The sequence below is a fragment of the Cyprinus carpio genome, chromosome B25 (genome assembly GCF_018340385.1).
Source record: "Cyprinus carpio isolate SPL01 chromosome B25, ASM1834038v1, whole genome shotgun sequence".
Taxonomy (NCBI): domain Eukaryota; kingdom Metazoa; phylum Chordata; class Actinopteri; order Cypriniformes; family Cyprinidae; genus Cyprinus; species Cyprinus carpio.
In genome coordinates, this window is record NC_056621.1 from 313769 (window position 1) to 341375 (window position 27607).

Below are 27607 nucleotides of genomic sequence, written 5' to 3' on the forward strand. Positions count from 1 at the left end.
TTGACTTGATACAGTAAACAAAACATTTCGGTTTACAGAACGAGAAAACATTTGGTGGTTTCAGGCATTTGCTGTGTTTACACGGTAAAAATGACAAATACTTACATATTTCGTTTCAAACCTGCATAACTTTCTTTCTTCTGTGGAATACAATAACCTAGTAACAGAGAACTTTTCCAAAACCTTATTTTTTCGGTTCCCAAAACCAAACGGAAACAAATAAGAACCTTTTGGGAACGTTCTGTGTTTGACAGTATTAGTCACCGTTCTCTTAAGCCTAACGTTATATCGTTTTCATATAATGAAAGTGAATGAGGCTGTTTTTCTGATCCACTGTATAAATAACAAACGTGGGGTGAATAAATTATGATGGAATCTTTAGAATCTCTTTAAAGATCTGAAAAGGAGCTGATGTTTCTGAATGCATCATTAAGGCTTCTGCAGATGTTGGGAGTGTTCATTTAAACATCAAGCCCAACTTGCTGTTTAATTATGCAACTGAAGATACAGTAAGTAGGCCTAATAGAAAGCGAGATTGTTGTAACATAAACAAACGCTGCATTCTCGCAAAAGCATAATTGGGCTTTGTGGGTCAAGGTAGTGGGTGTATTGCTCTAGCTAAGATGCATTTATGCATGCGGGTCGGTGCAAAGTGTGGGTGATCAATTGGTGATCATGCTTTTTTTAGTATCTTGTGCTTTTGTGTAGGCCTATATGCAGCAAAATGCAAAGCTGCTGGACAATGTAAACTGGAGGATCCAGTAAATTAGAAATATTGAAAGAGAAATGGTATTATATTAGGCTAGTTAACCCTAAACTTAAAAGGACTTCACAAAGTCAAAACGTTTAAGGAGAAGACCAATTGTTCATGCACCACTAGATTCCATTGTATGCATAATGAAAAATAGCTTATTAATGTCTCTCTTGGCTCTGTTGCTGGGGCCCTTAAGAGCTTGTGTCTAAATGCTCCTCTACAGATACTTTAGCCAGTCCCACTTGATTTGATTGAATATAAAGTGAGGTTGATTTTCCTCCAGCGGAGCCACTAATCTCTAATAATATAATGGATGTCGGCTGTGGGAAAACCATGGAGCTGGATTTTAAACATCAGACATTTAAGATCCTGGTTGTCTCACAAAATATCCATCTTATTTAGCGTCACTTAGAGTGACTAACTGAGTTCCATTTATGGCACTTACGGGAAATAATACAATCATTTATAAGGGGGATCAAATCAGTTGTGCATTACAGAGTGCATTTACTTGGAATTTGCTGTGTAATTGCTATATTGAGTCCTCAGTATGTTCTTGGACTGCTAGCACACTGCTGTTGTCACTTTTGCATCTGCTCTCTCCAGTTCTCTGAATTTCTGTGAGAACATACCACTCTGACGAAAGCACTTGTAATACATGGAAACTATAAACAGCTTGCTCCATGGAGCACTGTGTGTTTTCAGTTGTATCCTGCCATCTTGTGGAAATTATCAATCAGCTCACTGTTCATATTCATATATGAAGCTGTATTAAATCAATCAGTCAATCCATCCATCCATCCATCCATCCATCCATCCGTCTGACTGTCTATCTATCTATCTATCTATCTATCTATCTATCTATCTATCTATCTATCTATCTATCTATCTATCACGTTTTATCTATCTTTTCTCTGTTTTAAGCATTTGATTTCTGGGAGATAAAATATAAACATATAAAGACATTTAAAGGGATCATTATTTATCATATTTATCATAGGATAATGTTATTTTTTCTTATTTAGCCTATTCATTAATTCATTCATCCATTCATTCCTACTTATTTATGGATTTATTTGTATTAAGTATATGCGTTTTTTCCCGTTTCTGGGTGGTTAAAATAAATGTATATGCAACATGTGCAGTAAACATGTTTAAAGGAAAGAAATTATTTCTTATTTCATTTAATTTAGGAGAATCTATTTATTTATTGATTCCACTATTATTTTTTTTCTTTTGCTTGCTTGCTTTAGCATTTTAGTTTTGGGAGATAAATTAAATTATAGGTAAACAAACCAGTTTAGACCTTTAAAGGGATAACATTAATTATCTATCATTTAATTAAGTGAATATCTTTATTCTATTCTGTGAAACAATGCAAAACAAAGGTGATGGAAGTTTATCACGTTTCTACATACATTCCCAATTACAATATTACTTTTACTTTTTAACTTAAGTAAGCGACCTTGTAATGCTTTAAGCGACCTTGAGATTTGTGCAAAGGCTTTATAAAAACAAAGCAACTTCTTCTTAAGTGCAGTTACTTGTTGAACATTTTGTAAACTTTCACTTGAGTTTTTGGCCCAATATTTTGACTTCTCCTTCAGTGAAAATTTAAAACAGTATCCATACTTAAACGTAAGTGTAATTTCTTTGTACTTTTTGCTCACTTCAGGTAACAGCTATTGAATGACAGTGAAGTTGACGCTGTTGTAATTCTAGCGCACAGTGATGGTGCTGGAACCAACTGAATATCAATGGCACTGTAGGCGCGCCGAACCTGATGTCATTGTGACGCTGCTCCAATCAGAGGACACGAATGAAGACGCGCAACAGTTGCTGGGTGTAAAGTGAATGACGATGCTTTATGAATGTTGTGTGTAGTCGTCAGATATCTGTGAGTAACGTTACATTGAAGATGTCAAAAGCAGAGGCACATATGCGTCACTGGACAACTTTGAAGACAAGGTATGCATTGTTTTTATATGCATGTTGTGCATGCTAAGAATTCGATGTTATAGTTATATTCTGTTATAGCATAACGCACAAGCAATATTTAAATTGCTCAACGCGTCCTGAATTGTCTTATAACCAGTGCTAAAAATACGCATAATACAGCAGCTTTATATTGAATAATAATAATAAAAAAAAATTCTAAGTATGTTTATGTCAGAAGTATGATTAACTCTGTTGACAGAGACACTGTAAACTGTACTCACTAAGAGCAGATAGATTAACCCTCTGTAACTGTTGCATGATGCAGGATACTTTGACTGGATGAGACATCCGGGTCAGTGAAGTGCCTTTGTTTTTCTGCTGGACTGAACAATATATTTGCAATTTATCCTATGTTTATATGTGTTTAGCACTTTTTTTTTTTTTACGTTAGATTAATTGTGTCCAGATTTACTCTTTTCTATTACTTATGCATGTGTGTCTGTGTGTATATTCCTTCCTTTTATTAACAGCACTGGAGAAACTTTTTATTCAGCTACAGTCTTTCCTTAGTGCAAATCAGATTTTTGAAACGTTCCATTCTGGTTTTAAGCCTCTGCATTGTACAGAGTCTGCTTTATTACGGGTCTTTAATAATACTTCGTTAGTGACAAACTCTGGTGACTCTGTTATCCTAATTCTGTTAGACTTAACCTCAGCTTTTGATTCAGTTGATCCTAAAATTCTTCTGTCTCGACTAGAATATTTTGTGAGCAACCAGGGAACTGTTCTTAGCTAGTTCAAATCATATTTAACAAATATAAGTTTCTCTGTTAGATTGGGTCATTTTTCTTCGTCGCCTGCTATACTTTCCTGTGGAGTGCTGCAGGGTTCTATTCTCGCACCCATTATTTTTTTTTCTGTGTATTTACTTCCTTTGGGCTCTGTTTTCAGAAAGCATTAGTGTAACATTTCACTGCTATGCAGATGATACCCAAATGTAATTACCTCTGAAACGAAATAAACATGCTGCTCTAGAATCTTTTTTTGCATGCCTTGATGAAGTGAAACCATGGTTCTCTCAAAATTTCTTATTTCTGAATGAATCAAAAACCAAGGTTACAAACTTTGGCCCCAGTGAAAATTCAGGGAGCAGAAGTATTGATCTGGACTACCTTGCTCCCTATACTTCTTCCTGTATCAAGAACCTAGGTGTTTTCTGGGATCAGAATCTCAGATTGATAAACAAATAAATGTGGTTATTAATTCTTGTTTTTTTTCAGCTAAGCTTCTCTCCAAAATTACATCTTTTCTCTCAGAGAAAACTTTAGAGATTGCTATCCATGCACTCATTACATCTCGCTCGGACTACTGCAACTCTCTTTATTTCGGCATTTCTAAATCTGCCATTGCGCGTTTCCAATTAGTACAAAGCCACTGCTAAATTCCTCAAAAAGACAACATAAATTTGATCACGTTACTCCTATTTTGAAATCACTGCACTAGTTAGCTGTCCATTTTAGAATTGAGTTTAAAATTGTTCTTTATGTTTTTTAATCATTAAATAATCTGGCTGTCAGCTATCTTTCTGATCAACACTGTCCATACAATCCTACATGAAATCTGAGGTCTTGTCAGCCTATATCAGATCAGCACAGTCTTTAACTATTTTGAAATCATCTCTTAAAACCTATTTCTTCTTATTGGTTTGAATCTGTGGAAATATATAACAATGTCTTTGTTTGTTCAGCACTTTGGTCAGCTGTGCTTGCTGTTTTTAACTGTGCTATATAAATAAAACAAACTTGAAACTTATATAGGTCAATGAAAAGTAATGTCTGATATTATAAAAAGGAGGAATATTATCTAGTTTAAGACACATGTAGCAAGTTCTTAGATATGTAATCTTTGTGTCCATGTTTTAAAAACAATTATAATATTTTCTAAGTTAAACTATAGTATTAATACATTTCCTTTAATTTTTTTCCTTTAAATCAGCTATTAGTAAACTAATCCATCATGAGTGCCCAAGTGGAGGCAGATGTCCGCACCATATCTCCTGAGATGCCGGCCATGTTTGATGGCATGAAGCTGGCTGCTGTAGCCACGGTGCTGTATGTCATAGTGCGGAGCCTGAACCTGAAGTGTCCCACGGCAGCACCTGACATCACCTGTCAAGACACCCCTCTCAATCGCTACCTGCTCAAGTCTTGCCCCATTCTAACCAAAGAGTGAGTGCTGCTGCTTAGAAGAATTTTTTGTCATCTTATTGCAGTCTTCTCACACATTGCATCATTTTTAGATGGCAAAATACAATAAAATGATGCAAATTTGCTGTGGAATGACTAGAAGAATCCAGGAGTAAATTTTTAGTTATTTAGTTAAATATATATTTAGATACACTAAATAACTATTCGCCACCTGCTCATGTCTCCAGGTACATCCCTCCCTTATTATGGGGAAAGAGTGGACATCTCCAGACTGCTCTTTATGGGAAAATGGGAAGGGTAAAGTCCCCTAAACCTTGTGGGCTGCGTAAGTACCTGCCTATGCCAGATGGAGCCACTGCCACCTTTGACCTGTTTGAGCCACAAAGCATCCACAGTACAGGAGGTGAGCCTGGGTTTTTCAATAGCAAAGTGATTTTTGACCCCAAAGGGGAAATCTTGATCTAAAAATATACACAGATCTATCATATGGTTTAAAAAGACTGGAATATTACTCACAAATAATCTTTTTATGCTGCATTCTTGCATTTTTAGACCTTGACAGCTTGTTATTTTCATCCACTTATAGTGTTTATGATTAAGACGATTCCTCTGGAGAGGCAAAGGTGTTGCTCATACTTTCACTAGTTTATCTTTCTCTGTCCCATCACAGATGACATCACCATGGTGATCTGTCCTGGGATTGGTAACCATAGCGAGAAGCATTATATACGGACCTTTGTGGATTATTCACAGAAACAAGGCTACAGGTGTGCCGTTCTCAACCATCTTGGAGCGCTACCAAACATCGAGCTGACTTCCCCAAGGATGTTCACCTATGGTAAGCAACGCTTGGCAAGCAAGCTTGTTTGTTTTGAAACAAGAATACTTGTGAAAAACAACCAGGTAGTTGGTTAGTCACAATTTCTTTATAATAAGATGAGAGTTTTTAATTAAAAAAGAAAAGAAAAAAAATATATATATCCTGTACGTAAAACTAATATATATATATATATATATATATATATATATATATATATATATATATATATATATATATATATATATATATATACACACTGCCCATCCAAAAAAAAGTCACCACCTGGATTTAACTAAGCAAATAGTTAAGATCCTCCTATTGGATAATTACTGAATGGATGATTATGTTATGTGCCCAAAGAATGAGATCTACCTGAATATACTGAATGACCAGTTTATTCCATCAATTAATTTTTTCTTCCCTGATGGCACGGGCATATTTCAAGATGACAATGCCAGGATTCATCGGTCTCAAATTGTGAAAGAGTGGTTCAGTGAGCATGCAACATCATTTTCACACATGGATTGGCCACCACAGAGTCCAGAGTCAGACCTTTACCCCAGTGAGAATCTTTGGGATGTGCTAGAGATGATGTTGCGCAGTGGTCTGACTCTCCCATCATCAATACAAGATCCTGGAGAAAAATTAATGCAACTCTGGACGGGAAAAATGTTGTGACATTGCATAAGCTTATCGAAATGATGCCATGGCCAATACATGCCTTAATCAAAGCTAAAGACAGTCCAATTAAATATTATAGTGTGTGACTTTTTTTTGGACGTGTAGTGTATATTTGAAATCACAGAAATAAATTACATTTTAAAATATATTCAAATAGAAAGCAGTTATTTTAAACAGTAAAAATATTTCACAATATTACTGCTTTTGCTTTATTTAGAATCAAATAAATGCAGGTTTGGTGAGCAGAAGAGACTTCCTTTAAAAAAAAAAAAAAAAAAAAAAAAAATCTTGCTGTCCAAAACCTTTTGACTGGTAATGTATATATGTGTGTATATTAACAGTGTCTAATTAAATCATATATATTCTTTAGAATTTGAAACTATAATTTAAAAAAAACTTGTCTTTCTATAAAAAATGTACAGCAACCACTGAAATGCTTATTTCTGTTATGTTTAATTATGGTTTATTAACTATGTAACACTGTGTTAAAGGTTGTACCTGGGAGTTTTCAGCCATGGTGGGCTACATTAAACGCACATTCCCACAAACTCAGCTCATCGTGGTGGGCTTCAGTCTGGGAGGGAACATCGCCTGCAAGTACCTGGGTGAGAATCCAGCCAATCAGGAGCGAGTGCTGTGCTGCGTCAGCATCTGCCAAGGATATAGTGCTTTGAGGTGAGAAAGTATTTTTAACTTATGCACTTAATATACAGTTTTAAATATGTAATATTGACAAATTGGTTTTCCGTTTTATTTGTTTGTCTTTAGGGCTCAGGAGACATTTCTACAGTGGGATCAGTGCAGGAGACTATACAATTTCCTCATGGCGGACAACATGAAAAAAATAATTCTATCTCACAGGTTAGTCCTTATTTATGTGAAATATCTGACTCTGATTTATCAATGATAATGGCCACTAAACTGTATGATTGACACTTGTTCCTGGCAACCAAATGCTTTATATCCTTTATTATCCCTTGTGAAATTAAGTTAAGTAAATCTGTCCTCTAGGGCAAGTTTATTTGGTATGAGCTCTAGCAATATGGAGGCTGCCGACCTCAGCCATCTGTATACAGCCACTTCACTCATGCAGATTGATGACAACATTATGAGGTACTTTAAAAGCTTTCATAAGACACTTCTGACTGCATTTTATGTTCCCATGACGATTCTTTTCAAAATGTATGTCTCTATTAGGAAGTTTCATGGACACAACTCCCTAAAGGAGTACTATGAGAAGGAAAGCTGTGTGCATTATATTCACAATGTAAGTAACATTCTTGAAAGCCAGTTATACTGAGTCATGTTGTTCTTTTGAAAACCATAATCTTACATGTCTCTCATATCAGATCAGCGTTCCTCTCCTCTTGATGAACTCTTCAGATGATCCATTAGTCCACCAGTCACTGCTGACGATACCTCGCACACTAGCAGGTATTTATATATTAGATTTTTATTGTCTAATTCTTTCCATTTTTATCCATCTTTAGCAAGAAGAGTTGATGGATATGTCAAGTGGCTTTTAGCAAGCAAAAAAAAAGCCATTAAACATAAAGGACCTACCAAAGGAGTGTAAAAAAAAAAAAGGTCACGCGTCTTCGACACGTATGGCCTAATAGTGCTTTTAGGCATCCATTAGAACTCTCACTGTGTTTCTAAGATCCTGCATTGGACACCTGTGCTGAATTTTTCAGTGCCATCTGATCTTTCCTCTGTGATTATTTATCAGATTACTACCGTCAGCTTCTTCCTTCAGCCTCAGGTGAAGGATCCAACAGAGAACCCCTATTAACAAACCTAACTATCTCACACTAAGGAACTACGCGACACCTAATCTTCTTGAGCTTCAACAGAATTTTAAAGTTGATGCATTTTTAAAGAGGCCACAACAGAAGACTTTGCAGCCTTGCATAAGAATTTGTATGGGTTATTTAGTCTTCTGAGTATATGTCTAATTGATATTTAATGCTGTTAATTAATAATAATAATAATAAGGTGCATTTATAATAGGATAGAGAACCGATTCTTATTCAGGTTCAGTTAACAATAAAATAGGGTGATGTGAACCAAATACCGTTTTAAAGTACAAAATTTCCTGCACTACAGTAGCACAATCTGAATCTACATCGTAAAAGAGCAGCACAAGATGTGCAGCCCCGATTCTCAAATGAATATCTCTTGAATCGCTTTTTTAAGTGAATCAAAAGCATATTCCTCTACTAGTGTAATCTGATTTCTGAACGAATGCTTCACGTGAGTTGGTTCTTTTTAGTGACTCAAAGGCATAATGCACAATCAATGTAGTTTCATTTCTGAATGAATGCCTCTTGTTAGTCTGCTTTCTTTTTAGTGAATCAAAAGGATCTTGCACAACCAAAGTAGTTTGATTTCTACATGAATGTCTCTTGTGAGTCGCATCTTTTTAGTGAATCATAGGCATAATGTCCAGTTACTGAAAGAATTAATTTTATGAGTCAGTTTCGTTTTATCGAATTGAAAACATACATAACGACCAGTGTAGTTCGACTTCTGAATAAATGACTGAGTCAGTTCTCTGTAGTGAAAAACATCTTGGTTACGTATGTAACCCTAATTCCCATTTGGAGATGTCACATCGGTAATGACCGACGAATTGGGATCTCACTTAGAGAGAACACTGGGAAAACGTATCCATTCCACTTGGAACAGGAACGTTGCGGAAGCCCCATTCTTCCTGCAGGAGGTTTCGGAAGCACTTACAAATATGAACAACTGTTTGTTTAGGTGCATATGGAAGATTAGAGGTAGAGATGCACCGATTGCAATTTTCTTGGCAGATTCCGATTTCTGATTTTTTGGAAGTGTGACCTGCCGATACCGATTTTTGCAGATCCCGATTTTCTTTCTATCTAAGAACTATAATTGACAGCATACACAAGCAAAAATCTATTATTAAATTATAAAATAAAGTGCTCTGTGACTGGAAAGAGGAAGAAATTGTTTACTTAAAATGAGTTGATGTATTTTTTTCTCACTTAAACACCTCTCAAAATAAAGTGCTCTGTGACTGGAAAGAGGAAGAAATTGTTTACTTAAAATGAGTTGATGTATCAAAACAGATGTAGGTTTCCCTATTTATATTAAATGGTAATGGTAATTTCCCCTAACCTTATTAAATGCTTCATCTTTCAAATCAAATTATTACTTCATTTCAGTTAATTCAGTTAGAATAATAAGAAACTTTAGAGTTGTTACCATTCAAATGAAATTAGTATTAACAAACTCTGTCTTTCCACTGCTAAGGAAACAGAAGCTGCATCTGAAGTGGCATTATATGCATTTACACTGCATAAATAATTTTATAAGTTGCATATTTCTTTAAACATGAAAAAAAAGCAATGATACTTTTAAATATGACTAAACTACCAGTAGGTGGCGGCAAATTACTGTTTTAATGAGTTATACAAGTACAAATGATACAAGTAAATGGGTTACTAAGGCTCAATCACACATAAACGAGGCAAGTTCCACCACGTCTGGCTGCCGAAAGGATGAAGGAGCTCGACGGGGTCTACAGTATGGACTCTCTGGAGTAGTTTTAGCAAGCCGACATTAAACCGGGGCCTCTTAGTGCTTCTACCCCTTTGAGGTGAGAACACAGGAGGATACCGACTCCACACGAAGGCTATAGAATCTAGCGAACGTGTTGGTGGTCGCCAAGCCCGTAGCTCTTCAAACATCTGTTAGCGAGGTGCCACTGGCCAGCGCCCAGGAGGATGCAACACTTCTAGTAGAGTGCGCTCACAACCTGAACGGGCAGGGGGCACACCCTGTGCCTGATAAGCCAGGGTGATGGCATCCACTATCCAGTGGGCAATCCACTGCTTAGAGACGGCCTTCCCCTTCTGCCGGCCTCCATAACAGACAAAGAGCTGGTCTGAGGTCCTGAAGCTTTGTGTCCAGTCTTAAAAAGGCTCAGATGGGACAAAGCAAAGCTAGAGCTGGGTCTGCCTCCTCCGGGGGCAGCGCTCGCAGGTTCACCACCTGATCCCTGAAGGGAGTAATGCGAACCTTGGGCACATAGCCGGGCCAGGGCCTCAGGATTACTTGGGAGTCAGCCGGCCAAACTCTGACTCGCTGGATGCAATCAATGCATGCCAATGTGTATTGGCTCGTTTAGTTTACACTCGAAGTGGATTGGTCTCTCCTAGCGAGAGCCTAATTTGTTGGTCATTACCGACTGAAAGGCAACATACAGTACGCGTAGCAAGTGTAGTCCAGTTCCTAAAATAATGACTCTTATGAGTCAGTACTTAGTGAATCAAAAACATACATCTAGAATGAAAGGCTTCCTCTAAAAAGATTGTGTAAAGACATTAAAATAGCTTTCAATGTGTACCTAAGATAGGATAAATCTATATTGTTTCCCCACAGAAAAGAAGCAAAATGTGATCTTCGCTCTGACACTACATGGAGGTCATCTCGGCTTCTTTGAAGGCGCTGTTCTTTTTCCTCAACCTCTTTCCTGGATGGACAAAGTCATAGTCAGTTATGCCAATGCTATCTGTCAATGGGAGAAACACAGGCCGCAGTGCCAGTAGGAAAAATAATGCCTTGTGCAACACTTTATGGTGTTCTTGTTTTCTCTGACTTGAGATTAGATGATGGTTTCTAAAGGTCTGACTCACCAGAGTTTGCTCTGATCTTCAAGCAGGAGTTTGAGAGAAAGCACATATGGTAATAAATTACACTTACCATAAGCTGAGTCAGATGTCAGTGGTGTATCGCTACAAAGCCTGACAAACTGTGCAGAGGGATTCATAAAATGTTTTTGAAAAAGGTTATAGTGAACCTTGTGGAAAAAAAACATACTTGGTAAGAGGAGATGGTAAAGAGGTGTAGACTAATAACTGTTGTAACTAACACCAGCTGTCATTTACATACATTTTTCTACACTGTGAAGTCAGCGTATCTCAAATAATAACTCATCAAATCACCTTTGTGAGATGTTAAAATTTTGATTAGTTTAGAAATTGTTAATATTTAGTGATAAAAGTTCAATAGAATTTGAAAATGTGCACTTACATTTGCTTTTGCAAACACTGTCAGGTCGCCTTATGTTTTATTGACACTTTATTCCATGGTACTTTTAATTGTAACTTTTTATTGCTGCTTCAGTGGCACAATTATTTTCATTAAATGTATTTAATAGTTTCCTGTAGATGGAAGCGCAAACAATTGAAGCAATAATCTGACAATGTCTCCCATTTATTGGTCTTTTAAAACTATCTCTCTGTCATTCTTACTGTCATTCTCTGTTGTTGAACAAGACAAACATGGCAAATGATTTACTTTTAATGTAACATTAAACCAAAATAAGAACAATGACCGTTTTATTGCACTGTAGAAGGGGTTTAGGTTTTTCACATCACGTCTTGAATTTTCATTGAATAATAACCAGTTAAAATCCCTTCTTGACAGTATCTAACAACTGGAATCAGACAATATCTAATCTTAACATGTTTATTTTTATTTTAGTATTCTGACTACTTTTATTTTATTTCAATTTATATTAATCATTATTTTAAATTATATTTATATATATATGCTAACAAGGTTGCAATATTATATTTATATATATATATATATATATATATTTACTTGTTTTTATGTTAAAAAAACTTTTTATTATAAAAGCATTGTCCCACATTTTGCTAACAAGGTTGCAATATTTGCAAACACCATATAAAATGAACAGAAAATAGGCTGATTATCATCTGATCAGGCTGATTTTGTCTAAAGGTTAAGCATCTTTCACTGCCTTAATGTTTTTGTTTATTTTTAATGACTTCAGTTTCAAGTCTTTTTCGTACCCAGTTTGTGGAAACTGCCATAATTTGTACATCTTATTTTCTAGAAATAGATAGATTTAGCACTCAAGCACAATGTTTGACATTCCAAAAGGTTTTTATTTGTTTTCTTTTACAGGAAATACATGATAATGTAATAAAGTGTGCACTTGATTTATAATGAAAATGTATGTACTCACTTTAACATTCTATAGAAAGTTCTCCATTCAAAACATATTCTTAGAATTATGTTTTAAACATTGACTGGGTTGAGTATTTTTCCATTCTCGCTTAACAAGAGAAACAACAGAGATGTCTGGACTCTGTCATCTGCCATCTGCTCCAAAAGTATATCTATTTTTTGGGTTAAATCTGAAGATGGGGCCCTGTCTGAGATTAGTAAGGAATGTCAAGCGCTCCAATAGAACGCAGTGTCAGGGAACTAACTGAACGTATCTGTTTCATTCCTCTTTAATGACATCTGGAGACTTTTCCGGTAAGTTGGCTGCTTGGTATGGGAAAATCTCTATGTTGTTGGGTTCACTCTCAGAAAACAAAAACATGTTCGATCATTCTGTAATACAATACAACTACAATAACACAGAGTCGCTTTCTTGTGCGGCAACAGATAAAAAGTGCTTAGTCGAAAAGTTGTGCTGCTGTGGCCTTGCCGTCGTATTTGGCACCTTTCCCATTGAAGTCTGAAGGCAGGATTTCAGCATCAAACTCCTTGAAGTAATTCTCCAGCTCATCACCATGGACAAACACTTCAAAGACACAGAAAGTCAAAACCACTTTCTCATCCATCATAAATAAAATGATTCATCGTCTTGTTTTCCACAAATACTGTCCAACACAATTTACCCTTTCCAACAGTTTGCTCTTCATCAGGGGTTTGACCACATTGTAGGTGGTAGTGAAGTACCAGGGCTGGTGGATGAAGTGCACTGCTTTGAAACGTGCTGGGAAAGAGTCCTGCCAAACACAAGAAAAAGCAACAATTAAGATGTGGAAAGATGAACATTTATGTGTTATCAATAGCTTTATAGACTACAAAGTTCGATATGCCAACTAACTAATCTTCAAATGATGCAAAATCAGTCATGGTATGCTGTCATTTTGACTTATACTGCCACTTGGTGGTGTGAATGCAGCAATTCATAAAAGTACATAATTACTGACTTTTAGCAGGTGATCGTGATTGATAAATTTTATACTAATTTCTTCTGTATTTTAAGACAAAAAAAGATAAATGCGTCACCTGCAACATGTCCACCATTTTTTTCAGCTCTGTGGGCTTGATGCCAGAAGCTTGCTGCATTGTGAAACCTTTAAAGTTTTCGATGATGCAAAACCCGTTGATCTGAGTCTCTTCATTTTCCAGAAGCTTCTCGAGGATCACACAATAGGCTCTGAGGATCTGGAACATACACAATGTCAATACACGTGACAGACTGCATCCTTGCTGATTAAAAGTATTAATTTCTTCCAAAAAACTGACCTTAACATTTTTGATCAGTAGTGTATATTTTTTATTAATATAATAAAAAAAAATGAAAAAGAGAAAGGGACATCAATCAAAATACAAACTTACTACCAGTTCAGCCTATTATTATTTTTTTAAAAATCACCTCATCAAAAGTGATCTCCTCATAATCCCAGTTCTCAATGTTGAAGAGCAGCACCACACGGCCGTATTTATCTCTGCTGGACAGGATCCCTGGGTAACCGGCCTCAATGGTGCTGCGGACAGCCTCTGGGGTCAAGTTTTCAAAGAGTTCAGGGTAATCCCGTCTGAAGCGCACATAACCTTCAGGATAATAAAACCAATAGTAGCATCTCAGGGCGAGCAGCATTCCGGTGGTAGCAACTGTAAAAATAAAAACCCTTTGGCAAAACTATTTACCCTTCATAAGCTCATAGGCCCTGTTAACTTCATATTTTCTGGCACGGATGAACCTCACCAGCACGGTATCGGGTTTGTCCCCAAAAGTGTCCTGAACACCTTTAGCAAGGTCGTCTCCAGAGTCCGCCTTCTCTTTAATAATACCTCTGAGTTCCTTTACGGCTGACACTCGCTTCTCATCTGTCTCATTTAGCTCATCTTTAGCCTACAACAAACATCACAATTGAAAATATTCATAAAAACACAACAATTTCTTTGTAAAGTAGCAGTTTTTTAGACAGTCAGAATGTGCAATGAAGTCTGCTAATTCGACAGGAGATGCCATTGTGTAGTGGGAACTGGATTTTTTATATTTTCTTAAAAAATATTGTGCGAAACTTGCCACAGTGATGCTAGATGGCTGCTAGGTTATTACTGGGATGTTTATTTTGTGTGGTCACTGTGTGGTTAAATAAGCGATATCAAACAAGTAGCAGTGCGATATGGCTGTATATAAATTTATTTATAAATTTAACAATAGCAATGCTTCACTAACTTAATATTAAGTAAGCTATAGTTAATTCATATTTAGACAGCTAAAATGTGCTTTGTTCAGTCTAAATGTGTATATTTTATACTTTCTGAAGACTTGCTCACACCTTCTGTACTGTGTGGTCGGGTATTTGCTCGCAGGGTCCGAACACCGGCCCGTGATCTTTGACTGTGAGGTGCTCCAGCTTAGCCCTGAGGGCCTGCTCCTCCTCGGACACCATCCGGAATGTTCCACTCTATGAAAAGTTATGGAGAAAGACTTATGAAAAGATCCTAATCCTGAGTTTGAGCAAACACTTTAGTTTAGTAGCCCTAATCAATGGAAGCTAGTGTGGGCCAGTGCTAAGCTCACTCACATGAACTGTGTAAAGCCTAGTAAACCCGGTCTGAGAATGGGGATAAGCTGCTAATGTACGTAGCTCTATCCCTAAACACTAAGATCCGCCTCGTTCTTAAACATTTGTTCACCAAGTGAGTAATGGTTTGGAGGAACCTGGGTGAGATATCACGTTGAGTGACATAACAGGGTCTTAAGACTTCAATGGGAAATACTTTGTTTCACTAACGGAAACATTTCTTATAATATCATTTATCCTGTAAGCAAATGAAACACTGAATGTGGTTTTACAGTTAATAAAGACAAAAAATGTACTTACAACAACAGCCATTGCTTCAGATGCTCAGTGCAACTTTCTGTGAAAACAGATAATGATCACAAGAAAAATGCTTCGACTCCAACAACATGTCATGAAATATTGCCAATAAAATCGTAATAAGGCCAATTAAATAACATGGATTAATAGAAAACAGAAATAAAAATATTAAGCATGTTTAAAACCTTGTTAATGTGTTAACTTTGAAGTTTTCTAGTAAAATCATTTTTTGTGGACTCTCAAGAAACACTTTGTGTCCACCTGGGAGTCCCCGAAGTCCAATTTTAAGGGCAGATTACCGAAGGGTAATCTTAGACATAGGGTTGTAAAATTGGGACATTTCTTGCTATATCCCAAGCATTCCAGCAGGATTGTTAAATCTCCATTAGTCTGACATGTTGAGGTGAAAATTGCACCAACTGCAAAAGCTGAAAGTGAAAAAATCTCCCGGATTACTTTAATTCATTCTACCTCATTACAACCACCAACACTTTGAAAGAATAGAGAATTAACCATCATTATCATTAATATTTAAAAAATGACATCATAAATCCCATGCGCTATCCTAGGAAACAACACTTACCTGACACAATGCGGTGCTGCTCAAGCCACCAGAACTGAGTGAGGTGAGGAACAGCGGGCTGCAATAATTTGTAGTGTTACCTGTGATGGATTAACAACGTCATATGGATTATGCAGAACAGATTTGATGTTAATCAGCCAAAAAAGAGAAAAAGAGCAAAGAGAACATTGACCAATAGCCTGCAGCCAATAGTATCATGACTCTCATATTTTAATCAAAAGGAACCTTCCCTGACCCCAAACACATTGTGTAATAAAAAAAAAAAAAATGGAGTTTATGAGAAAGAGTGTGTCAGACATATAAGCGGTTAATAATATTAGAGGTTAAATGTGAGGGAGGGTTTGGCAATACACTGACCAATAAGATTTGACTGGATTCAAGCACCAGTGAAAAATATGTGCTGGCAACGTGAATGGTATCTGGAAATAGACCTTGAACACAAAGCCATGTTCAAATGCCAAGATAGGCATTTTCATTAGAATTAGGTTATAAAATAATGCATCAGTTTAAAACATCAAACCTTTTAGGAACTCGACATATAAACAGCTAATCAGATTTAATTTTTTTATTTTTTTACCATAAAAGCTGTATATGTACAATTTGCTTTACAAAACTTGTAAAAACAACGGAGAAATATGAAAATAAATGTATAAACTATATATTTCGACATTTAAAACTTAAATGATTGCAAATAGTTTTGTAAAAACCAAAATACTAGTTTGCGGAAGCTTTGTAAATCTGCTTTGGAAGGATATTTATAGCTAAAATGCTATACAAGTAAATTAAGAATTATGTAACTGAATTAAAAATCTTTCCAAAAAATTAAATAAATAATAATGTTTGTATATTTAACAATATTCTTATAATGGCTAGATAAAAATAGTCTTAAAATCTCAAGACAGTACTAAAAATTCAGTTTTAGTTGTAAGCAGCCAGCGGTTTGCAGCCAGAAATATCGTATTCCTCCCTCAAACGCCACTGCAATGTTTCCCACTGATACATTGATCGGTGGGGTGGCCATAATCCTGTAAAGCAGGATTTAGCCTTTGAATGTGAGGGGCTGTATTACTAAAGCAGTGATTGCAGCACAATGGTTGTCTCTGTGCTACCAGAGCTGCTCAGCATTCATTTTACGTCTGTTGGGGTAAAGGCACAGTTGACAGACAATAAATGTGAAGATTCATTATTATGTAGGTATATTGTTTCAGCTAAGCCAGAATCTTTAGATCAATAAACATTTACATGACAACTTATAAGACAACCCATTACATCACAATTTCAATCCGACCTCGGTCATGTGCTGCCAAGTAAGAGCTTGCATCACACCGTAGTCTATTAAACACCAAAATACTAGAGTCCAAGTTTTGAAATGTATATCTTGACAATATAACTATTGTACGAGCAAAGAAAAGAGTGAAAGCAGTTACACTTGGCCACTGGGGCCAAGAGTGGCATTACATGGGTTGGACCAAAATGTAGGCCTATTTACTGATAAATGAGGTGATGATGTAGTTTCAGCTTTTCTTTCTTCTGTTGAGCAAAACAGAAGATATTTTTTGAAGAATGTTGGTAACCAAACAAGTGACGGTAGCCATTGACTTCCAGTAGGGGTGAGCGATAAACCAGCAGACACCATCACTGGTAGAAATTTGTCAACCGGTAGAAATTTTGGACCACAGAAATTTCCTGCTTGGTTTGACACTTGTCTTATTTTTTGCAGAAATTTACCTACCTTGAAAGAAATGCTATAAACTGATTTGGAGTTCGAGAACATTTTTTCCATAATCTTTATTTAAACATTTTGTATTTAAAGTTTTCACATGACAGTACTTTTTGGATAAACAGCATTATCAGAATGACAATATATGAGTGTTTAGTGCTAACTAGCAGCATAATGCCATTAACATTACACATTAATAATATTGATCATACAAATTAAGACTCACAATGGAGTTATTCCCTAAAATACAATCTGTGTAAATTTAGAAACCAGTTATTAACTTTAATATTCAAAATCCCTTAATAAACATTATAAAATTTTACAGAGTCAAAGTTTAAGTTATTTAAATAAACTTTTCAAGTGCAAGGTAATGAGCTACAACATTTCCATGTATTTCCTTATTGACCGTTAACATGTTTAGAAAAGTTGCAGGTTTAAATAACATTAACCAAACAAAGACAGTTCCTAGCATTGAGGTTGGCATCATTATCCTAACTCTTGGTCTTAGGGGCTGCAGTCCATTATGCTTTCTGGCCAGTATTGGTCCTGCATGTAGTGCTCAAGATTGTTGTTGTTGGGGTTTGAGGTATGGACGGTGTTTAAATCCTTGGACAGTATTTTCTTTTCCCACTGGTCCTCTACCAGCTTGTACAGGTCCATGGCAGCACAAGCGTCCTCTACAGAGCAGTGACCCATTCTTCCAGACTAAAAGAAATATCCAGTATTTAAACATCAAGCACCAAGTAAAGAGAAAACACAACAAGCTTGATGTTCCAACTTTATCTCATGAAAAAACCTGATCTGCTACACAGTCTTACCTGTATGGTCCTATTGAGAAGTTTCCGAGACAGTTTCTTCAACGAGACATTGCATCTAATGGAGGTTCGCAGCAATCTACAGGAACAGGGGCTAAAAAAAAGAAAAAAAAAAAGAACAAAAAAAGCACAGTGTTTTTCAGCAATATTCTAAGAAATCCAGTAGCAATTATGACCATAGTTCAATAATTAGTATGTAAATATAAAAATGTAAATATTTATTATGTGTGTGCAGTTGCATTAGTAACATCCCATAGTCGGATGATTACAGGAACAGGTATCTCTAATCATTTGTGGTGGGACCGAGATGTCAAGAACCTGGAAATCATTAAATAAGGCGTGGCCCACAATAATCTTCCCTGTGAGGATGTTGACAATCTAAAAAAAAAAAAAAGACAAAAAGCACAGTGTTATTTCAGCAATATTCTAAGAAATACAGTAGCCATTTATGAACATAGTTCAATAATTAGTATGTAAATATAAAAATGTAAATATTTACTTATGTGTGTGTGCATCTATATCTATATCTATATATATATATATATATATATATATATATATATATATATATATATATATATATATATATATATACACACACACAAAACTTTATAATTAAAAACAATGTAACTAGTGTATTAAAAATGTTCAAATGTTTCTCAAAAAGGTTACAACATGATACATAAAAAATACAAATAGAAAATATTATCTAAATCAAACATTGAGTATAATATAGATTTTAGAAAAAAAAAATAATTGTAGTAAAAAATAATGTAACTAATTTAAAAAATTTTTAAAAACACTGTTAATTATATAAAAGTAAACAGATGAATTTTTTTTTTAAAAAGTAGAATGTACCATACTTAAAAAATAATTCTATTTTTTAAATCTACTATTATTTGTTAATCTTTTAATTTATGTTAATATTAATAAAAATGTCAGCTTAAATAATATTAAATAAATGTATTTTTGTAAAAAAAAAAAAAAAATACATATTTTGACTGGACAGTAAAAATATTGGCAGGGCAATTAAACAGCTGAACTAGTGGCTTTTCTGTACCGGCTGGGGAAAAATTCCCTATAGTTTAAAACTACTATAAAATATCAAATTATGGCAGAGCATATAAACCCACTTGAACAGAAACTTTTATATAGAGTGCAGTTAGGTACAGTGCCTCCTCACCTCGTTCTGAGCGTCCTCAAAAGCCACTGCCTGTTGTAAATGATGTTTTCCTAATGCCACTCCATCTTGTGCGGTAGTCTGTGACTGGATTTCGAGGTAAAATATATCTATCATACAAAACACTACCATAATAATTTACTATACTACAGCGTGCCACTATTTCTGCAAAAGAATTCCCGACCAAGTATTGAGTGCGTAACTGCATAGCTACAAGCCTAGAGTGGTCTATTCCCACACATGGCGAACTCCTGCCACTAGTGGGAGGACTGGATTCAGACGAAAAACCACTGTCCACCTCCCAGCTGTTACAGAGAGGTAATGCCGACTCAGCTTCACCAGTCAGTGTATAAGGAGTTAACGTTACTCTGGGCCTTTTGAATTGCACATAATGTGACTGTTCAGATACAGAATCCGAAACATCTCTATGTTTAACACACTCCATCTTGTTTTCCAAAAGCTCATCTGACTTTCTTTTCTTTCCTCGTTTTCGTTCAAATGACAATTCATGGAATTCAGTTGTGGATTTTTTCGGTTTATTCTTTTTCCTTCTTCTTTTAGCTTGATGAGAAATAGTGCTTGTTTCTTCGTTGGTGGCTGACAACATATTTCGGTCCACACCATTACTGGTGGAGTATCTCCAAGGCGAATCAGACATTACGTCACTATGTAGTTTTACATCTGTCAAAAAAAAGAAGATACTTTTGTCAATCAAAGTTACAGTATCTGTGTCCTTATAGAGATCAATGACAAATAATACCCAAGATGCAATATGGAAGAATTAGACAGCTTGCAAGTAACTAAGTTAACATACATGAACAACATTAACTCTATATTTGACTACATAATCCATCTAAGGAAAGAAGATGGTCGGAAAGTGTCAATTATTTACCGCTATATTATATTTAAGTGGTGTTCGTGACCATTCAGTAGTCACTTAGCACTGGCTAGCTAACCATTCAGCAAGGAAACATTACCGTTATCTGTCGCGTTTTGTGTTTATAATAACAACACAAACCCTAAATAATATTACATTCTAAAACATTGTAGCAAAAACGCTTATAAGCGCTGTAAAACTTAGATAACTTAGACATTAGCATATACCTCTGCGTACACGTGGATCCAGTGAGAAGCAGTGCTACGAGAACATGCCGAGACAAGATCCAAATCCAGCGATTTGATTGGTCGAGCCGTTTATACATATTCCAATCTGATTGGTCAAAACAAATGCCAGTGCAGGGGTTCTTCGTTGAAAATATTGATGTACTGTTGTTTTGTTTCGCTGCTGTGTAAATCAATGTGTGGACTGCGGAATTTGGACAGAGACCGTTTTATGAATGGAAGTCAACTGCATTAGTACGCTAAATAAACTGCTAAGAGATAAATAGCAATACAATCTGAAGGAATCTGACAGCTAGCCAGATAATATGTGCAGGCACATTTGATTTTTATTTTTAATTTTTTTCCACTATATTAATGTGATATTGTAATGAATTTGAGCATATTCCTGGAGAGCCTTGGCTGAGAACTGTTTTAAGTGCTTGTTAGTGTGTCTCTGACATTTTATTTATTAATCAATTTATTTATTTAAATCAGTTTGATCATGATGATCTATATGTTGTAATTTGTAAATCTGTATCATTTGTAACATTGTACTTGTTTATCTCTTATTCTTATTTCTTGATCAACAGGAAATCAAGGTATTTTTTCCCTTTGAGGTCCCTGATGACAACAATAAAATGTTATTAAGAGGAAAGATCATCAAAAAATGAAAATTCTGTGATATATTCACTATAAAACATGCATGACTTTCTTTCTACCATGGGTTTCAAAACGAAAAATCATAAATGAAATATTGATTGATCTTCTTATGTTGCCATTTGGATATGTTGCCATTCCTGCTCGTGATCATGGGAAGAACTCCACATAGATGATCTCAGAGTCTTCAAAATTCATTGGAAGTAGACACATTTATATACTGTGGTTCTCATAATGTTATACAATTCAAGGAAATATAACCTTTTGATTTATAGAATAGTTTGCTGCTTAAAAGCTTTTTTCTTTAGAAAAGAGAGAGCAAAAAGTCACACAGCATATGGTCAACTTAGTTCCTGAGCAAAAGTCACATGACAGATAGTAAATAACAGTATACAGTTCACTTAGTGGCCATCTAAAGACCCTTTTATTTTTTTTTTCACATGAATGAATTGGATCTGGAGCTTTTTAGCTTTAAGAAAACATGAAATTATCATGAACTATTCTTCAAAACCTACAGAAAGAAAATCATACAGGATGGATGGCGCATCATGAGAATGCCTGCATATCATCATGCAAAACAAGCGGCTGTCATGTCCCCACTAGATGGCCTTGTCCTTCTACAAACCACAGCTTTTCACTGTTCACTCAGCTGTGGACATAGGCCAACCTCCCGAAATCACTACTAATCCTCTTAGTGACAACAAAACTCTTACTCGCCCAATCCGCTGCGTATCTCAAGTGTGCCCACCCTTTTCTCCTCTCCATCTCCCCTCCCCACGCTTATGAACCCACTGTGTGGGGAGATTGTAATCCAAGTGGATTACACTGTAAATTGGGTGATGGAGGATTGGATGCTCTGGAAGTGAATCTCATCTGTAGCAGTGGGCTTGCCATTTGCTTGATTTATATATTATAACTGGGATTATATCATGCCAAGAACCATGGAACTTTGGAGAACATCTTTCAGGTGGGATGTTTTGCAGATGATGTGATGAGAGCATGCATTATTTGATATCATGTTCACCTGAGTTTAACACGAAGAAAGAAGGACCTAATGATAACTAAGTGGATTACTTGGATTATCTGTATCATCCTGAATATGAGAAGCATTGATTACTTAACACAGCTCAATGAGAATTTGAGACGTTTCTGGAAGATCTGAGCATGATTAAGGGTTCGCTGACTTGGATCATCAGGCCCTCCAAGAACTTTTGGATGTGCAAGTTTAGTTGATGAGGAGCTTGGAAGGGTTGTAAGAGGCGTTTGAAATTATTTAGGCCAGAATGAATGGAAGTAAGTGGAATGGACATTGAATTTTAGTTGTCTAACTGGAGTAGTGGATTCTCAGGACCTTCTTCTTGTGACAGATGTAGCTCTTAAGGATAGATGTCAGCATCATGTATAACATCAGAGGGTCTTCTTGGGTCACATTCCTCACTGTCTACACAGGCTGGCTTTGCATCTTTACACATGCTCAAATGAAGATTCCACCAGAAACGTAAGATTCACTTTCATTTCAGTTGTTTAGCACCTTCATTTTTTAAAGTACCACTGGTTAGATTTTCTCTGTTGATGATGTTTTGTTTCCTACTGTCATTTTATTCAGCCAATGTGGTTTTAGTAGATGCTTGTAAGACCAGACACACTACTCAGAGTCTAATTTGTACTGTGGCGACTTCAGTTCCATGCATATTAGAAATTCTAATAAGACAGGAAGAGAAATTGCTCTGAGAGTTGTGTGATCATTTTTAGTAATTCCCTGATTCCCTGAGTTTGCTGAGGTGTAAAATTCAGTTCTCATGAGGCTTGGAAGTCATTCAGTGCAATAGCAGATGGCAGGCATTCTCGACATACGTAAGCAGCAGTTATACAATTTTAAGGTGGAAACGGAAAAATAATATTATAACCATATATATATATATACACAAAATAATAAAAAAAAAAAAAATATTATTATTATTATTAATATAATTATTATATAACCATATATATATACACACAAAATAATATAAAAAAGATAATAAAATATTTGAAAAAAAATTCTAATGCATTTTTAAAGGGATAATTCACCCAAAAATGAAAATTATGTCAACATTAACTCACCTTAATGTTGTTTCAAACCTTACTTTCCATCTTCTGCTGAACACAAAAGAAGATATTTTAAAGCATGTTGTTAACCAAACAATTGTGGTGACAACTGACTTCCATTGAATGGACAAAAAACTAATTTCCCAAAATATCTTTTATGTTCCACAGAAGATGATAGTCATGCATGTTTGGAACAACATGAATAAATGATAACAGAATTTGAAATTTTTTTTGGGTATTCCTTTAATGTTGTCACAATTCTGACTGGCCCTACAAAAACAAACCAACTGAAACCATGTCAGATTTGTTTCATGAACTTCTTTGGTTATTTTTTCAAGACATTGTGTAAAGATTCATCTGCAGGCGAGCATAGTGAGAACCCAAAATCAGCATTATTTAATCCAAAAAGTGGCCAAACAATTGGCATAACAAGAATACAGACATGAAATAAACTCACCAACCAGTGGTTACAGAGGACAATACTTGACAAGAGACAATGGCAATACGAAGGCTATAAATACCAAACAATAAGGGTCACATGACAAACCAACCAATGACCAAACAGAACTGAGAACCACATGACAAGACAATAACCCATCAGAACATGTCACACAGACAAGAGTAGCACATGACATGATCACATGAGGGGCAAGGAACACATGACAGGACCATGAAACAAAGAAAATATCAAAACTAAATGACCCCTCTAAGGACGGCTCCAGACGCCCTAATCCAAACACCCAATCCAAACAAATCCCAAAAAGTCCAGGAGGGTGGTGGAGCAGAGGTGGAACTGGGGGAGGGACGGAGGACCAGGCCCATACAGGGAAACAAGACCTGGATCATGGCATGACAAAGGACCAGGACTGTGGAGCAATGGTGAACCTGGACCATGGGGCAATGGCAGACCTGGGTGGGGGAGCCATGGTGGACCTGGGCGGTGATGCAGAGGCAGGTCTAGACTGTGGAGCAGTGATGGGCCTGAACCATGGAGCAATGGTGGGTCTAGGCCGTGAATCAGTGGCAGACTGTGGAACAGTAGAAGACCTGGGCCATGGAGCAGCGGCAGAGCCGGGAAGGCTGGGAGCCAGGGCGGAGCCGGCAGAGCAGGAAGCCACCACAGCAGAGCACACGGGACCGAAGATCCCCACGGTGGAGCAGATGACTCCTTCAGTGGAGATGATGGTGCGGGGAACCATCATGGAGGATCAGGCGGGACTGGTACAAAGAGCACTAAGAGGTTAACCACAGCCTCTGCGGCCGTAATAGGACAGGCAGAAAGTTCATGGACTGTCTCTTTGGCCTTGACAGGGCAGACTATGAGTTCATGAACAGCCTCCATGACCATTACAGGACAAGCAGAGAGTTCATGAACGGCATCCTTGGCCATGATAGGGCAGACTGTGAGTTCATAAACGGCCTCCATTTTCTGGAGTAGCTGACATGACATGAGCAGGCCCTGGAGTAGCAGGTATGACATGACCAGGTTCTGGAGAAGCAGGCATGACGTGAGCAGGCCCTGGAGTAGCAGGCATGACGTGAGCAGACCCTGGAGTAGCAGGCATGACGTGAGCAGGCCCCTGAGTAGCAGGCATGATGTGAGCAGGGTCTGGAGTAGCAGGCATGACATGAGCAGGGTCTGGAGTAGCAGGCATGACGTGAGCACTCCCTGGAGTAGCAGGCATGACGTGAGCAGGCCCTGGAGTAGCAGGCATGACGCGAACAGGCCCTGGTGTACCAGGCATGACGCGAGCAGGGCCCTGGAGTAGCAGGCATGACGTGAGCAGGGTCTGGAGTAGCAGGCATGACGTGAGCAGGCCCTGGAGTAGCAGGCATGATGTGAGCAGGGTCTGGAGTAGCAGGCATGACGCGAACAGGCCCGGAGTAGCAGGCATGACAGGAGCAGGCACTGGAGTAGCAGGCATGACGTGAGCAGGCCCTGGAGTAGCAGACATAACATTAGCAGCTCCAGACATGACGGCTGGGAATGGAAACACTCTGGTGTGGTGGGTCCTGTATGATTGCAGGGTTCCTCAACCGCAATCCCCACAGTAAACGAGGAACCACTCAACCGAAGTGCAAAGTCAATAGCCAGAGTCCAGTGAGGCATGTGATGTGGAATTAACAAAGAGATTTCTTTTGTGAGGCCAAAACAGAAAATGTCTTTTGAGGGCCACATCATTAAAATCCACTAAATGGCACAATCCACAAAAGTCCTCACCATAATCCTCTATGGCCCTGTCGCCTTGACGAAGGCAGAGGAGGCAAGAAACTTCTGGATTCATGTTAGCGGTCAAGTATTCTGTTATTCCTCTGCAGGCGAGCATTATGAAGAACCCAAGTGTAGCTTTATTTAAGTCAAAAAAGTGTCCAAACAATAAACAAAGACTTGACTTGACTTGGCTTGGGATAAAAAGAATATAGACATGAAAATAAACTCACCACCCAGTGGTTACAGAGGACAATACTCAAAAAGAGACAATGGCAACATGAGGGCTATAAATACCAAACATTACTGTAAGGGTCACATGACAAACCAACCAATAAGCAAACAGAACTGAGAACCACATGACAAGACAATAACCCATCAGAACATGGCATACAGAACAGACAAGAGTAGCACATGACATGATCTCATGAGGGCCAAGGAACATTACACATTGTCAACTAGTAGGTTAATGTTCTGGCTTGAAGTGGTAACTGTTTGAGCAGATACACTCATTGAATAAATATGCCTTCTAGATACCAGCCAGAGACACATAGCTAGTCCACATGGTCATACACACCAGGTTTATGTGCACACAGGAATATCACAGGCTTTGGGCCCTTCCAAGAGTGCAACTAACATTATTCTCATGCATCATAATTTGACTTTTATTATGCATACTAGGACCCTGCTGAGCATGTAAGACCAAGCATATTTCATAGCAATGTGAGTGCATCTGTGTTTTTAGGGATTTTTATTGCTAAAAGAATAAATATTTTTTTTAGATTTTTATATTTATATAACTACAACAATTCAAGGACAAATTGTTCTCTTGTAGCACCATTCCATTTTAAAAACTCACCAAGGTTGCATTTGATTAAAATTACGTATAAAACAGTAATATTGTGAAATATTATTACAATTGCAAATAACTTTTTCTATTTCAATGTATCAAAAATCATTCTAAAATGCTGATTTGCTGCTCAATAAATATTTCTTATAAATAATTAAAAAATTTTTTTTAAAGAAATCTTTTAAAACATTATACATGCTTTACTGTTATTTTTGGTCAATTTAACGTGTCCTGCTGAATAAAACTATATTATATATTTTTTTTAAATCTTACCTGATTCCAAACCTTTAAACGGTAGGTGTAAATGTAATATAAATCACATTACATTATATTTTTATGCCCTTTTTGTTTCCCTTTTTTTTTTTTTTTTGTAATTCTAGGGTTCAAAAATGGGCCATCACCATTTCAGAGCAAATCACTGCAATTGCATCAAAGATACTCAGGTGCTGTGCTATTACAAAAGGTAAATATAAATTAAAATTATTATGATAATTGTTTCGTGGATTTTTTTTTTTATTTTTTATTTATATTTTAGATATTCATTTTAGGAAAACTGTTTGCACATATTACTAATAAAATTATTCCAGAAAAGCAAAATGCTAAAACTGTTCTCTCTGTATGTCTAGAAACTCAAAGATGTTGAGCCCAATCATCCAGAATAGAGAATGTAGAATGGAGCACGATTAGTGCTGGAATTTGCCGGATGAAATCGAAAGAATGCTTGGCAGCAAAATGAAATCTGTGAAGGGCAGTCCTAAAGTGCTCATTTTAATTAGACGGATGTTATGTTGATGAGGAGATATTGGTTTTAAGTTATAAAATGAGTTCTCTTTGGCTGTGGGCCTCAGAGGCTTGCAGACAACGCTGAGGACGCTGGACCTTTATCATGAGTATAATGCTCTTTACGGGAAAAAAATTTGGGATTTGGGATTTAAACCTGTTTGTTAAAAATCGCAAAAAAAAGTAATGTTTGAATTCAAAAAAATTTGTTGTTTAAACATAGTTTATAAAAAAAAATATTACAAAAAATTATATAATAAAAATAAAATATTTAAATTTTGCAAGATTGTCTTTTTATCAATTTTTGAC

The 27607-nt window shown here is 36.6% G+C and overlaps 2 protein-coding genes, 1 long non-coding RNA gene and 1 pseudogene across 3 annotated transcripts; 2 read left to right on the forward strand and 2 right to left on the reverse strand.

Moving 5' to 3' along the window:
• The first annotated feature begins 2519 nt into the window (after window positions 1–2519).
• Window positions 2520–11846, forward strand: LOC122133883 (monoacylglycerol lipase ABHD2). Its single transcript, XM_042753366.1, has 10 exons — window positions 2520–2719; window positions 4685–4917; window positions 5124–5299; window positions 5567–5734; window positions 6889–7072; window positions 7166–7258; window positions 7409–7510; window positions 7595–7664; window positions 7747–7831; window positions 10811–11846. The coding sequence occupies exons 2-10, from the start codon at window positions 4706–4708 to the stop codon at window positions 10975–10977; spliced, it is 1257 nt and encodes a 418-aa protein (XP_042609300.1). The 5' UTR covers window positions 2520–2719; window positions 4685–4705; the 3' UTR covers window positions 10978–11846.
• Window positions 11847–12325: 479 nt separating this feature from the next.
• Window positions 12326–16114, reverse strand: LOC109051126 (retinaldehyde-binding protein 1-like). The gene is made up of 8 exons (XM_042753416.1): window positions 15899–16114; window positions 15319–15355; window positions 14770–14898; window positions 14132–14336; window positions 13857–14035; window positions 13487–13645; window positions 13090–13200; window positions 12326–12993 (listed from the first exon to the last, which is right to left on the reverse strand). Exons 2-8 carry the CDS (start codon window positions 15328–15330, stop codon window positions 12865–12867), a joined length of 924 nt encoding a protein of 307 aa, XP_042609350.1. The 5' UTR covers window positions 15331–15355; window positions 15899–16114; the 3' UTR covers window positions 12326–12864.
• A 1961-nt stretch (window positions 16115–18075) lies between these two features.
• Window positions 18076–20793, reverse strand: LOC122142452 (annotated as a pseudogene).
• A 1299-nt stretch (window positions 20794–22092) lies between these two features.
• On the forward strand, window positions 22093–27197 carry LOC122142441. The gene is made up of 3 exons (XR_006158604.1): window positions 22093–22869; window positions 26899–26981; window positions 27145–27197. It is a non-coding gene; the product is annotated as an uncharacterized LOC122142441 (long non-coding RNA).
• The last annotated feature ends 410 nt before the right edge of the window (window positions 27198–27607 follow it).

What these genes read in the sequence shown, in the direction of transcription:
- LOC122133883 (XM_042753366.1), top strand. Translation starts at nt 4,706, where the DNA reads ATGAGTGCCCAAGTGGAGGCAGATGTCCGCACCATATCTCCTGAGATG. An exon ending in ATTGATGACAACATTATGAG is followed by an intron (nt 7,511 to 7,594) that starts GTACTTTAAAAG and finishes TGTCTCTATTAG; the next exon opens with GAAGTTTCATGGACACAACT. An exon ending in GATACCTCGCACACTAGCAG is followed by an intron (nt 7,832 to 10,810) that starts GTATTTATATAT and finishes GTTTCCCCACAG; the next exon opens with AAAAGAAGCAAAATGTGATC.
- LOC109051126 (XM_042753416.1), bottom strand. An exon ending in GGCCTATGAGCTTATGAAGG is followed by an intron (nt 14,036 to 14,131) that starts GTAAATAGTTTT and finishes ATTATCCTGAAG; the next exon opens with GTTATGTGCGCTTCAGACGG. An exon ending in AAATGGTGGACATGTTGCAG is followed by an intron (nt 13,201 to 13,486) that starts GTGACGCATTTA and finishes TGTGTTTGGCAG; the next exon opens with GACTCTTTCCCAGCACGTTT.